The sequence below is a fragment of the Pithys albifrons genome, chromosome 14 (genome assembly GCF_047495875.1).
Source record: "Pithys albifrons albifrons isolate INPA30051 chromosome 14, PitAlb_v1, whole genome shotgun sequence".
In the NCBI taxonomy this organism is placed as follows: Eukaryota; Metazoa; Chordata; class Aves; order Passeriformes; family Thamnophilidae; genus Pithys; species Pithys albifrons.
Window position 1 is genome coordinate 4144789 of NC_092471.1, and position 15501 is coordinate 4160289.

The 15501-nt window shown below is 36.9% G+C and overlaps 1 protein-coding gene across 4 annotated transcripts in view; it reads left to right on the forward strand.

The window, feature by feature from the left end:
* Nucleotides 1–15501, forward strand: part of PCDH11X (protocadherin 11 X-linked) — a 450745-nt gene that overhangs the window by 31576 nt on the left and 403668 nt on the right. For all 4 annotated transcript variants that reach the window (XM_071569243.1, XM_071569245.1, XM_071569246.1 and 1 more), the window contains exon 2: nt 13440–14023. In XM_071569243.1, the coding sequence (XP_071425344.1) occupies nt 13484–14023 (540 nt within the window). In that variant the 5' untranslated portion in view covers nt 13440–13483. The remainder of the gene's footprint in view (nt 1–13439; nt 14024–15501) is intronic.

Below are 15501 nucleotides of genomic sequence, written 5' to 3' on the forward strand. Positions count from 1 at the left end.
TCCAATATTTCTTTTCCATATAAGCACTGTATAGATACACACATATCTGGACACACATAACTCCCATATAAGTTTATAAATTGAACCAGTGGATTCAGGGCATTATACTTTCCAGAGTAAACAGCTTTTCAAAAAAATATTTAACTTCAGCTTTAGGAGCATTGGATGAAATGTGCAGCCCTGGATACACATCCCAGTGCAGTGGGAACCCAAATTCCACTGACCTTCAGCAGGACCAAAACACTTGATTCTGACTAAACCACTTGTGATCTGACTTACTTGCATGCAGATATGTCAGATTAGGATATTTGAAAATTAGTCTGTAGAATCCAAATGCAAAAGTGTTTTCGGCATCCTCTGATACATTTGAACGCAGCCTTTGCACAGGCTTAGAATCTCACTATTGCAAGGAAAGCACTAAGGGTAATTTAAGTTTGAGCAAAGAAGGAACCTTTTTCACTTGGAGGGACTATTGCCTGCTTCTTGAGATTATTGAATTTTCATTCCAGTGTAGAGAAAGCAGCATATTGCCAAGATGAAACAGAAAGCTTAATAGGCACTATAGCTCTCGATGTTTATAGAAACTTTGCTGACAATCTTAAAAGACACTGAATTGGACTCTAAAATACTGACACAAATGAATTGGGAAGAAATACCTCTGGCAAAGGTACAACCAGGTGTGTTTCAAATTCAAAATGTTACATTGCTGTTAATTTCACTAGATCAAATTAGAAATTATGTGTGTTGAAGAAGAATGGGAAATCATAGAATTGTAGAAAATCCTGAGTTGGAAGGGAACAGCCAGGACCAAGTGGTCCTGCACAGGACCATCCCAACCATCCCATCATGTGCCTGAGAGTCCATGTGTTGTCCAAATGCTCCTTGAGCTCTGGGAGGCTTTTGACTGTGCCCACTGCCCTGGGGAGCCTGTTCAGTGCCCACCACCCTCTGGGGGAAGAACCTTCCCATAGAAAAAGATCAGTATTTATTATTTTCAGCCAGAGATTGAAATAATTGAAGTCTTATAAGTAGCTGAAAGACCTACAAAATGAATTTTTAAAGAAAATAATTTTAACTATCTTAACAAGGCTATATCTGTTCCACATTTAAAATTGTTACAGGAAATTGCCACAGTTCTCAGGGGCAGGGGAGATTTCTATATTTTAGCAGTGTGGCAACATGGGTTTGATATCCAGTTGACAAAGTGCTGTTCCTTCTTCAGGTCCTTACAGAGTACTTGTTATTGTTAGGCACTAGGTGGCCTGCTTGCTAAAACATCGTAATGAAGCCTTACACAGACAATTTGCAACAGCACTGTGTGAAAAACAAGTAAATAAAAATGCATCTTTAATTTCTAATAAAGGCTGATGATGCATTTAAACTGTCCCATGCCAAGTAACAAACGTGGAAATCTGCAGGTAGTGTAACCTCCCCAAAACCAACTGAGCACACAATTATTTTGCTCTTGTCCTGCAGACAATATTTAGATAAAAGACCAAAGTTTCCCACTGAAAGACGGGCTAATCTGTATATTCTTGAAATCATAAACTCTGAGTTCTCTCTTGGGAAGGTGAAAAGTGACAAGCACAATATAGTAGGGAACATTTGTTTTAGTGCCTTAATGGTTTAATGTGTTATGCTCAGAAACATGGAAAGGGTCAGTATTATTTATAGTTTCCAAGGAGTAAATGTAACAGCTGCTGTTGCAGGAGTTGGTTGTACATGCCCTCAATCTGATCTACAGAAAAGAGTAATTAGGAATAGTAGGCACAGCAACACCTTGCTGGCTTTTTTGTTGGTGGTTGTTTGGTTTGGTTTTCAGTGACTGAAGGCTTGACATGACCTGTGGTCTTTGAGTATTGCAGTCTGGGTCCTGTGACAGTACAAAAACCATGTTAAACTTTGTTTTTCAGCAATTTCCGTGTTTTCATTTGTTGGTCTTTGACTCTTGTTAGTGTCAATAGAAGGAGATGTGTGGGGATTTGAGGCTGTACTCAGTTTGAGCCTTTGGACATTGAATTAAAAAAAAGTATCAATTTTATTTATTTAAAAAAGAATGAAATAGTAATTTCAATAACAAGCCTTCATTAAAATAGTTTTGCTGTTGAATTGAATGGCTGAAATAATGAACCAGGGAATTTTTCCATATTATTGTTGACCTTCTTTTTTTCAGGTGAAATGCAAGACTAATGAGATAGCTGAGTTTGCAGTGATTATTTGATCTGCCATTGATAGAATTCTGAAATATTAGTGGTCAAGAAGAGTGCAGATCTTTTACTGTTCTGCAGAGATGTATCTGAGCCAAGGGATGGAACATCATCTGCATTCCAGGCATCAGTCATCAGCTTGGAAATTTGTCTTGCAGATATTTTTCAGCTGAATTCCCCTAATTGCTCTGTTATAAACCAAATAAATGAACAAACAACAGAAAGCCCCATTGCACCGATTTCTAATTGTACAGGAAAGGGCATTGTGTGGCTCATGTAATGACTTGTTTGTTTTTCTCGTGAAATCATAGGCATTGAAACAGTGGATTGAGATAATTGATAATATTTTTCTAGGACAGGAAAGACATTTCAACCTGGTATTTGTGTGCTTTAATCTGGGCAGGAGTTTGTCTTGGGTTGAGCTGGCAAGATGCCAACTGCCCAACACAGAGAGAAAGAGCCAAAACCTGAAGTAGCAAACTTCTTATATTATACAAAAGAAAGTCAATTAAAAACAGACTATAAGAAGCTTCTTAAACAAAAGAAAGACAATTAAAACCAGAATATGATATAATACATATATATATAATGTGAGAAAAGGAAACCAGACTAACAACAAGAACTACCAAGTCACCCAACTGAATAATGGAGATTCCAACCACCCAAACCCCACAAAACTCCCCAAAAACTCTTCCAGAGGAACCTCCCAGCAAGAGAGGAGAAAATTAACAAGCAAATGTTGCCCTCCCTGGATAGCACAGCACGGAGGGCGGCAAGGCCTGATCTCGGCACGGCAGGGCAGGGCGGCCTCAGGGGCTGAGGCAAAACCCAAAACAAGAGACAGAAGCTCCTCCTCTCTCTCTTTTTATACCTCTTGACACTTTTTCATGAGGTCAGATTATATGAAATACCTCTTTAGTTCCTTAAGTCAGGTGATGCCTGTCCCTTCTGGTCTATGTCACATCTTTAGGGCCTGCTGAATTGAGGCCTAACTGAGGCCTAAAGCCAAAACTACCACAGAGCAGAACACACCAGCAAACATATGGGAGAGTACAGTTTATACTGTGAAAACTTTATTTATTTATTTATTTATTTTCGGCAAGAAAATATTTCATCCCTGTAGAAGAAGAAGTATAAGAACTTGTGGTTTTGTGATTTGATCAAAAAGTGTATTCCTCCATAGTCCAGCCAAGTCTGAGCATGAATCTCTTGAATTGATTTTAAGGAAACCAGACTTGGCAGTTTCCCTCAGGTTACAGAGAACTATTCTCCATTTAAAACAGTGCAGATCCATCCACACTGTGCACTGAGAAATAATATACCTTCTCAAGCTCTGCCAAAAATACCAACCAAAACAAACAAACAAAAAAAATCTGTGATATGAGGCACCCAGACACAAAAATATCCTGTCACTAAAGCTTGTAGGAGAAACAGTGAAGAAATTAGTGATGCACAGGGAAACATCACTGTGAGACAAAGTGCCTCGAGGACTTCATCATGTGTGGAGAGCAGCAAAAAGATGGAACAAACTGCAGCTTGTGCAATACAGAGCCCTTTTATAGGCAAGTAGACCTGCAAACTTAAGACACCAGTTTCATGTGGTATGTTATTAAAAATCAAAATATCTTATTATACTTTGCAGGACAAAAATAATCAAAATATCTTATTATACTTTTCAGGATATATGGGACAAACATCCAGGGAATTATTCTACAATCCTGTTCAACTGGCTAATATTTGGTTCCTAATCGTTATGGTGCAATAGGAATTGTGGCTACTTTTCAATACCACAACACTTTGATGCTTCCAGTTTCAATATCTAAATAGAATTTTGTCTTAGGGAAATCCACTGAGTCCACAAATCTCATACAACACACCTGGAATTCTGAGAGATTTCGGTAGCAACACAAATTTTCTTTACTAACCAGGAGTTTTTTTAAGTTCTGAACACCTATTTTACTGGAAATCATTAGGAGTTCTGAACAACAGTTACATCATCAAGTGCTAAAGATTTGGAATGTTATTATTTTCTTTTAATTTAATCACAAATCATTATTTCTACTTCTCATACCAGTAATTGATGGAGCAGTTAATGTTATCACTGTTATTTTTCCATCTTGAGAAACAACATATAATTATGTCCTTGTGCCACTTTTGCTGATTTCGCTTAAGTCATTCAAAAAAACCTCTGCAGAGAAGGAAAAACATCCATTTTCTTGGCAGGTCTTAAATTTGGAGAGATAATTAGCTGATCTAAGGGAACAGTCTATCTGATGTGTTTGCATGACATTTCTATTACAACGCTGATACAAATGTCTAATTTCCAGAAATAACCAAAATTTCTTGGGTCATCTTCAGTGTCTGAAACAGGCAAAGTAACCCAAAGGTGGAGCAGGATAAAGCTTACAAATGATACAGCATTTGATGCAGTCCCATGTTATTCAAAGGTTCTCTGAGGTGTAATTATTTCAGCTGAGAGACAGGCCTGTGTTTTGTGGTATTTTTTGTACTCTTTTCTGACTTTCTTACATCTAAATAATAAGCTGTTATCCAGTGCTGAAGTCACTTCATTTGTATGCAAAATTAGGTTTTTTTCACTTGGGTTTGTGGAGTAGAGACATGACTTTTATACAAAAGAGAGGAAGAAGACTATACATTATTTGAAACTTTCATCATTGTTCACACTCTCCTTTAAGATTTTTCTCATTTAAATTCTGCCTTTCTAGAAATAATATATGATTTTCTTCAAAAATGTTCTGTGTAGTGTACCAGTAATGATAAAAGGCATCATGGCCCCATCATATTGTGTGGGAAAATGTACTTCAATATGACTTTCAAAACCTTTATGCATGAACATGATGACCTACAGGACTCTGAGGTACAGATGAAGCTGTTCATCCTGTAGCACCCTGTCAGAAAAAAGGGGATGGCAGGGAAATATGATCCCAAATCCCCCAAACTTTATGGTTCTAGGCAAAACTTTAAAAATCAGGTTTTCTGACCTTCAGTTAAGCAGCATCTTTCCCATGACAGGCTCCAAGAGCATAGTTTGTTTTAATCTGGTCTGATATTTGTGATAAAATTGAAAATGAAGTATTCAATTCTGACATATAACAGTCTATGCAAATATTTAATGAAGTTCTCTTTTTGAAATGTGTAGGCTCTTTCCCTTTAAACTTAAGTTAAGGAATTGTGTTTCCAGAGCTGTTCCAGCAAGTTTTTAAGCCCTGCAGAAGATGCCACTGGGTTCAGTGGGCTTTGAATCAATTTAATTGCTGACCAGATCCTCCACTCCTTAAACCAAACTTATTATACAGGTAAAACAGAATTTAAAGAATCAGGCCCTGCACATCAAACTGCTGTAACACACTTTAAAGTCTCTTATAAATCTGTTTTATCCAATTCTGTGACTCTTTTTACTGAGTATTTTTTGTACAAGTAGTTTAACTCACTTTTGGTGGCTGTTTTCCCCAGGTCTAAACAGCTTCGCTCCATCATTTCCATGGGACTATTTCCTTTCCAATCCCTTTTCCAGAATGACTTTAGTGTAGTGCTCCTGGCCCAGAATTTGCTTTCAGAAGCAATCCCTGTGTTTGCAATCTCTGCAGCAGTTTGGTGATCTGTCAGGGTGGGAGTTGCTGTGCACAAGGAGGTATTTTACCAGAACATTCAAATAATTCTTGTGTCACTTTGTTTCGTTGGGGATTTTTTAAGATAGCAGAGAAAAAAATTTACATTTTTTGTCTATATAAGCTATAAAAACAAAGAAACAATTTTCTTAGATGTCCATAAGGCAAGGTTCCTGAAAGTTGACATGATTTTACCTTTCTAAATTTGGTATATCTTTAATAGTCCTGCTTGTGTTAATATGGATTTATTAAAAATTCAATCTTACTCCATTAGTACATAAAGAAGTTAAAGATACATGTTAAGGTATAGAAATTGTCTTTTCTGATGTATTTGATATGTTCAGCTCTTGATTAGTACCTTCTAGTTTGAATGTCATTTACATGTAATATACCTTTAAGAAGAACAAAAAAAAAATCCCAGATGGAAATGAGTTGTTATTCTACTACTGAATGAAAAACACACTGTTTCTTTGGGTGTGCTAAGGAGAAACTGATGAAAATATAAAACCTTAGGCAAGTTAAAAACAAATTTATTTTACAAAACTTAGGTTCTGGTGTTATTTAATGTCTAATACATGTATTCTGACACTCAGGAGAAAGAGTTTCCTTCAGAAACTACATGGAACTAGTGCAAAGCTCTGGATATCCTAAGTTTGACAAGAATTACAGAATATATATAGATTTTTTTTTTCATTTAAATCATTTAACAGAAAAAAATGGCAGTATATAGTATGTAAAACTTTCCCAAATGGATCTTTAAAGGAATAGTGTAAGGCACTGTAGTTACCTCATCTCTGTGTTTGGAACTGGAGGGGTTTGGAAGAAGGCAGATGATTTCTAGAACATATAGAATGTGTATTACTGGGCTCCAGGCAGAATTGTATCTATTGTAAGCAGGTAATAGAGAATATAATATTCTGCTCTGAGCAGTATTTCTACCCTGATTCATAAATACTTGAATCGTTTAGTAGACACTGTGAAATGTGGGGTTTTTACTAGTCAGTAATGAAAGTTATTAACTGGCAGTGAGGCAGTAAAGCAAAATGCATTATGTGTGAAACAGGTGATCTTGACAATTGCCATTTCAGAGTTTGACACAAATGACTGAAATCAGATTTGCTTCCGTTTTTAAATAAGTAAAATGTGTTTTATCTTGGAGTATATCCAACCATCACACACATGTGGCTTCACAGTTTCTGAGTGTGATACCGCGTTTCTCGCCAGTGGTTCATGGATGACTTTCCTTGTGTTTGCTTTAGCAGAGATTGAATTTATGAATCATGCCATCAATAAGTTGATTTTTTGTAATGTTTTTAAAAGCCAGCCACTGAATTTTAGGGAATATATATTTGGATTTGTAGAGCAATGTTGTGTTAAGAGTGGAGTGGAAACAGTCTGCAGGTTTACAGGGGGTTTGTGTGTTGAGTTTGATTTGATGTTTTTCGCTGTTTTGAGCCTTTTTTGTTTTGTTTAGTTTATTTTGTTTTGTTTTGTTGTTTGTGTGTGTGGGGGTTTTGTTGTTTGGTTTGATTTCTGTTTGTTCAGGTATCCCAGTATTTCTTTCTAAGAAAATAGAAATGACCACTCTTATCAGAGAGATCTTCACCTTTCCCCCCCGCCAAGATTTCTGTTGTCATCCTTTAGTTTTTATGCAGCTCTGGTGCAAAAATGTTTCACAGCTAAAAGCAGGATGATTTCCTAGTGTCACTGGTATATAAATAAATTTGACACTTCATATCTCACAGATCTCTGAAGTTACAGGATATTTTTGAAATATTTGCTGAGTGGCTCCTGGATGTGTTTTCCCAAAGGTGGACTGCACTTACTATTTTAGTAAAAAAGAAACTTGAGTTTAAAAGGGATTCATTTGCAACAATTTAAATAAATTACTCTTTAGGCCATGTATCAGTGTGATTGAACTTAATTTGTTCATTCAGCTTGCTCACTGCCTGTTTTGTATTTATAGTTCTGTTCTCTGGTTCCAGTATCTTCATAGAAATTTTAATAAACACTCTTCCTATCAGTTGCAGATGAACATCAGGAATATAAAATTCTGTTTCAGTAAGAAGTTATCACTTGCTTTTTTTCCACACTGTTGTTGCTTCTTTACATGGCTGCAAGAACCTGCCTTTGTGTCCTTAACTTGTTATTTCCTCAAGTGAAGAGCATTTCTTACCCCCTGTTCTGGAAAAGTAATAAAAAACCCTTAAAATACTCTATTTTTAAAGCACTGAAGACCTTGGGTCAGGAAAGTATGCAACGGTAAGCAAGTTGTGGCTCGTGCTTTCTTCATCCTTTTGTTGACTTAAATGGATATGGGGTGATGTTTTCTCCTGGTGATAAGAATTTCCAGTTTCATTTTGTTCATCACTGCAAAAAAAAGAATCAAATTAAAGAAACCTCCTTGAAGTCACTGCCATCATGCTAATAAAAAATAGATCAAAGAATAAATCAGTCCCTTAGTGGATTTAGAGTAAAATTATTTGAGGGAATGAATTTGAAAGCCTTGATAATATAACAAATTGTCTGTTTCTCTTTGAGGTAGGTCTTTTTCTTTGAATATCATAATGATACATCCTAAGTAGGGAGTGGATCCTGTGGATAAATATTGATGGCTGCAAAATAATTTATGTTTGAAACGCTAGAGTGTGAAAATGATTTCAGCTGGTTTGTTATCATTTGTGCCCAGCCTTAAAAAAAAAAGTCAGACAGCAGCTTTGTGGTGCTTCTTATTGTCACCCAAACCAGTAAAAGAAGTATCTGTGGAGTCTCTGCCTCTTCAAAAATAAGCACCATGAAAATCAGGCAGCTGCTGAAGTGAAATCTGGTACAGCCATGGTGGTGAAATCTTGTGCAGCCTTGGTGGTGGCTGATGGCAAAGAAAGAAACAACAAGCCAACAATGAAAGAGCAAACACTAAAAACCTGCAGTATCAGAAAGTCCTTAGCTAACAAGCCAGCAGGTCTGTAGGGTGAAGCTGAAATGAGCACCAGCATGGCTCAAAAATTCAAAACTTGTGCATAGAGCTGCTTAATTGTCAGTGGACACTTCAGAGGGAGCCTCTGTGAAGTGGAATAGTTGCAAATCGCTCATTCCTCAGTTAAATAACATTAAAATCATGGTATTGACTGACAGATAGAGCCCATGTCATGGGGATCTTTCGCTCTCAGAAACACTATTTTAATGCAGGGATTTAAATACTCCTATTTAAGGAGTCCATAGTGGATTAGCAGCAAATGAAAAGGAAATGATACTGAAAAAGTGTGGTCTCCTATTTAAACTTCCCCAAGTAATTAAAATAGGTTCAGGAATATGAAGATAAGTATGGGACTGATATTTTCAGGATTTCTTTTCTATTATGATTTCAATAATTGGATACTGATGTAGATTTGGACTTCAATATAATATTTCTAATTTATTAAATATGATACTTTAAAAAACCCCAAAAACTTGATAGATTAATTACAAAATATTACCAGAGATTATTTGTTCCTACTCTAAGTCAAACCTGAGCCCAGGTATCAAGAAATAGTGTTGCTTCTTAATCTGAACTGGGCATCTGAACTCTTTACCACATTTACTACTTTTCTGTGATCCTCTTAAGGAAGAAATAACAGGCCCTGTAATAAATAAGCCAAAGGACTCAGGTGGGACCAGATGGAGCCCTGTGTGTAAGAAACAGATTTCGATTCTACCTTCACATCCTGCTCCATTAGGTGGTTACAGCTTTTATAGTCTCTCTACTTTTCGAGGTATGATTTGACAGCTGCCAAATGAAGGTAATAATGAGCAGTGGTAATATTTAAATGACACCATTAATAATTGGTATGTTGAACATAAAACCAGGTATGTTTAAGTTCACAGATAGACAGATGAAGAAGAGCAAGTTCAAATTTTTCTTTCCCCTCCTCCCCTCCATCTTGTCCATCTGGGCCATTTGCCTTCCTGGTTGGGAAGTCAGCAGCACAGACTTCAATGCATTCTTTTGAAAGCTGGGAAAATGGCTTGGCAAGCCTAATGTTACCTTCTGTTAAACAATTTTATTTGTTCCTCAATTTTTTTTTTTGCCGCCTTAAAAGTGTGACTGAGTGCTGGAACTTATGAAAGGTCCCTTGGAGTTGGACTGCTCTATTTAGCCTTCTGTACTTTTTGTCTCCTCTGTACTCCAGGCTGAAAGACTCTGATTTCCTAAGTGTCTTTCAGGATGATGCTTGGTTGCTAGAAAGTACCTCATGCTCTTTTTCTTTGCATTGCTGTTGCCATAGTATTGCTGTCAGTGCTATGGCACAAATGACAGGCAATGTACAGCTATGACTATATAAATAGGTTTCTGTAAGAACACCACTTTCCCTATCACATAAGATATTCTACTTTAAGCTGAAAATTTAAGTCATGTTGGGTGTTTTTTTTTTTTCCTTCTTAAAGGCCTACAGCTCTGGAACAGTTTTTAAAAAATATTCCTAGAATTGTTTAGAAAATAGGTAAAGACTTTTAAAATATAGTATGTTCTACAGAAGTTCAAGCATTGTAAGCCATTACTGGTTGGTTTTTCCTGTTAAATATCCTTACACTACATGTCTATATGTCTATCCTAACACTGCTTACATGTCTATACCCTTCAGTCATTCAGGCAAACCTAAAACAGAAAAAGGCACTTCAAAAGCCATGTTAGCATTTATCTGACGTGGTTTATAAGAGTTGTGTTCCATGATTTTCATGGTTTAAAGTATTTTCTTTATTATGACACAAAAATAATTGTAATAAAGTGGTTCAAACATTAATTAAAAAAAGAAAATTAAATAGAAATATGTAGAGGAAAGTAATGCTAAGTTTCACCCTGCAGTTTTTCTGGCAAAACTTTTTGAGTCTTGCTGGTGTTATTTTATAATCCCTGGAAAATCTGCTGCAGTTAAAATGGGAGTTATAGGAATCCTTATCAGTTATTTTTTAATTTAAATTATCTACCGGTACTATCACAACATTGAGAATTGATTCAGGAAAGTTTTTGATGAACTCTTTAGACTGTTTCATCTTCATATTGCTTTGTAAAACTTGACAGATAAAACAAACTTTTGAGTGTGGCTAAAACTGTATCTTCAAAACTAGGGAGAGAAGAACAGCATTACTAGCATTAGTAATAATAGCCTTGTTAATTAAAATGGTTTTTCTTATAATATAAGATTATTTTTGGAAAGATTTATATAACTGACTATATAAAATTTAATTATAATTTATAAGAAATACATCAATATTGTCACAGAAGAATTTGGGATAGGAACTGGAATTTGTTTTATATTTATTGTTGTTGTTTTTTTCATTTCCTCCCCTCAGAAATTAACCGTAAGGTAAAAATATTACTCTGTAAACATTAGGGTGTGAAGGGTTTTTTACCCCTATTTTGTTCTTTTTCAATTTAACTTGTACAGAGAAGAACAGGTGGTAAAATAGTGCTTTCCAGTATGCACAGGGTGTTGTTTTCAGGGCAATATTTAAATATCAATCCTTCATTGCAACCCACACAATTTTGTGTTTTGCATGAGAAACAATGTAAATATATTTATTTTAGTGATTGTGGACACAGAGATGTACTTTCCTGAAATAAGAGCTCTCTGCAGGTTGAATGTACTTGGGCCATTAGTTCGGTGGGGTGACAACTGCTGGACATGCATTTAAAGAAATATGAGACAGTTAATAAATAACATCTTAATAGTCAAACTAATACACTTGTACAACATCACCACAGTTATTTCATTAAACTCACACTGCTCCTGTAGTGTTACCAGGGAGGCTAATCAGCATCTGCTGGTGCCTTCCTTATTTGCATGTTCAGAGTTTGCTGTTATAATGGTTTATGTCCTGGCTGTTGCTGCTGGGCTGTTCCTCCCTCCTGGAGGCCTGGTTAGTGCTGCTTGTGGACTGTGCTCTCTGCACTCACCCTGCTGGATCCCTGAATTCCTGGAATGCTGCAGGTGAGGCGGGAGCTGCAGCACACACACTGCAGCCCAGTGCTCCCCTCTGTCAGCAATCTCCGTCAGGTTAATTGAATTACTCAGTGAGCAATGCCTTTTTTCATAAGTGAAGACTTGCAGCATTGGGTTTTTACTTCATGTTGCTCCTTTTGTATAACCATAAAGCCAGAAAATGCTCTGCAGTTAAATCGTGCTGACGTGGAAAGATACACCTTGCAGATCTGGTTGGAATGTTCTTTATCTGTTCCTTGCTCCCAATCAAAAGCAGTTCACAGTGTTTAAATGGAATAGCAATATTAATTGTTCCTAATCTGCTTCACTGCAAAATCAAATGTTTTAGTTTAAATTACCCAGAAAGTGGCACTGCTGAAAGGCAGTAACTAAGGGGTGAAGGCAATTACTGGCTTCAGTAATTTCTTCAACTGCTGCAACTCGATCTGCAGGAGTAAATCAATCTATGCTATGACAGGGAGAATAAAATGAGAAGAGACAGGAAACAAAATTACATTTTTACCTGTGCAATGAAAAGAATGTAGATGTGTTAGTACAGGTATATTTGAAACAGATGCTAAGCTGGTAGGAGCTAAGATTCCATTAACTAGAAAAATCACTTTACATGGAACTCTTGAAGAATTACCTTACAAAAAATGCTACCTTAGAAGAACCTAAACTCTGTAATGGCAGAGTTATGTAAAGATTAGGCAAAGCAGCATATTCTATGCATGAAGTTCAATAGTAGGATTTTTCTCTTCAAGGTTCTTGGCTGAAGCTGTATGTAGATACACAGATACCTGTATGTAGCTGTATCCTCCCATTCTGCTTCCATCTGTATTGAGGTTGTTAATATTCTTAAGAGGAAATGCATTGTTATTCAGAGACTATGTTGAAAATTATGGAATTTTTGTCTGTGTAGAACAAATATTTATATCACTTTAAAGATATTGATATTCCAGAGTACTTAGTTTATATATAAACAGAGATTACCAAATTTTAAATTATAAAAAAATTTCTTACAGTTCACTAAACGTATTTCCCCCCATTGTTGGCTGAAGTTCACCAGACTCCATCTAGATAACATTTTTCTTCCCAATTTAAGTTCCTGACTTAAAAATAGTCAGATTTCTTTGTAGTTGTTAACAAACATTACATAATTTTTTCAGTGCAAAACTTGGGGGAGAATTAAGGCAAATGTTCTTGGTTTCTCATCTTGTAAGCAAGAGGTATAAAAAGATCTGATTCTCAGCAGATGGTTCTTGGAAGCTTCTTGCCTGCTTTTTTCTTGGAAAGAAAACAAACTGAGGACAATGTAGTAGAGGGATCAAAGGAAGAGGTTTTCCCAAGGAGCAAAGGAATACCTCATGCTGGAAATGGGGATTTCTGTATTTATTTCTTCATTCAGTCTGATCCAGTTCTAAGATTCTTTCCTCAGCATTTATGTAATATTTTCAACTAAAAAGTTATGCAAGAAATTTTATATATTTTTATGAAAGATTAAGTCAAGTGCCACATTATAAATTGGGTTTTCAAACAGTTTAGGGGATTTGCCATAGGATAGGTACTCCTTTCATGTCTCTGTCACTTTAAGGACACAATATTCTGTAGCTTTTTTATGAATGTTCTTTTCCTTTTTCCAGCTCCTCCTGGTGTTCTACACGAATCCTCATTAGTCATTCTGGAGATGGACTTGCTGTCTGGAACCTACCTCTTGGCAGTCTTGTTAGCCTGTATTGTATTCCAATCTGGCGCCCAGGAGAAGAATTACACCGTGCGGGAAGAACTGCCTGAAAATGTCCTCATTGGCAATTTGCTCAAGGATCTTAACCTGACGCTGGACCCAGACGTGCCCCTTTCCTCCCCACTGCAGTTCAAGCTGGTGTACAAGACTGGAGATGTGCCACTGGTGAGGGTGGAGGAGAACACTGGGGAGATTTTCACGGCTGCAAACCGCATCGACCGCGAGAAGCTGTGCGCCGGCATCTTCGCCGAGAACCGCTGCTTCTATGAGGTGGAGGTGGCTGTTTTGCCTGATGAAGTTTTCAGGCTGGTCAAGATCAGATTCCTAATAGAGGATATAAATGACAACGCCCCCCTTTTCCCCTCGACAGTGATTAACATCTCTATCCCTGAAAACACAGCGATTAATTCTCGCTATTCTGTCCCATCCGCCATCGACCCGGACATCGGTGTGAATGGCATTCAGCATTATGAGCTCCTCAAGGTGGGTTTTGTCCTTTCTTTGTTACTGTCTGGCTTACTGTCTTCCCACAAATGTTGCCAGTCCTCACCATTAGAATTCCAAAGCTGTGTGTCCCAGTTGTGGTACGTGCAGGTACGTCTGGAAATGTGAATCTGGACCCCTGAGTGCCTTCTAGTGCACTGTGCCTTCACTTTGTGGAGAGCTGCTTATGTGTGTGTATATCTGTGTGACAGCATCATGAAACATCCATGTCTTCATGAGCTCCCTACCAGCATTCCAAGTGTTCACACACTTTGGCTACCAGTTGTCTTAGACAATAAAAGTGTTCTTATTTCCACTAACATGACAATGCCAAGTGCAAGAGTATTTTGCATTGGGTTTATGTCTTCCATCTTTATGTAAACATGTAAACTTTTTTTTTTTAATGTCTCTTAGATTTGAGCAGTACAACTTTGCCCAGAAGTTGATGTGATGCTCATCTGTATATGGATGAGCTATTCCAGAACGAAAGAGTCCATTTGTCAAAGCAGCTTTGTAGTGTCTGGGCAGGAGCAAGTCTAAGATATGCATGAATGCAAGGATGGCAGTGCCAGTGCAGATACTGCTTGTTCTTGCTTCTTTTACTCTTTCTAGCTAAGAACAGGAGAACTGCAATTAAGGAACAAAAGAATAACATAGAAGCATGTGGTGTTTATATAAACAAGAGTATGTGATTGCTAAACAGAGGCTTATTTCAATTGAGTTTAGAGCAAGAAAGGCACTTGTCTTAAAACTGTTGGGGGAAGCTGAGAATGCCTTCACTTCCCTTGATTTGGAATAAGGAATTACATTGTGGTTTGGCTGCTCAGCAACCAATCTGACACTCATTAATGACCAGAAGAATACAGACTATATAGGCTGATATATTTCTTGACTGACTTGATAGCTGATATTCACATATATCAGGAGTTACTAACAATTTAATAGAAATAAAGTGCTGTCTTGTTTTTGCCCTTGGAACCTGAAGTAGCTGTGGCAGTGTGGGTACTAAGTAGTGACAAAGACATAAAAATCCCTTTCAGAAAACTGCATCCCACTGGGAATTTCTAGTTAGCTATCAAAAAAGTAAGAAAAAAAATCCCACATATGTCTGTCTGCTCTCAGTGTAGCCTAGGAATTTAAGAGCTTGCTGTAATGTTTGAGGTCTTTGTAGTAAGCTCTTTACAAACCTTTCCTAGTTTATATGGAGAGCAGGTATATTTATGTGTTTGGGGTTTGTATATTTGTTGGTTTGTTTGTTTTTAAATAGCTAAGAAGAAGTATCCAGTAGGATGTAGTCTTCTTTATTTGGCATTTTAAATGAGATTCTGGGGAATGAATAACAGCATATTAAATACATACAGGTAGGATCAGAAAATAATAAAAACCCCAGGGTTACAGACAAAATATGGTGAAATAATACCTGCTCTGAAGAGAGAAATGTTAGTTATCAGAGAGAAAAGTGCTGTTATTCTAGGAAA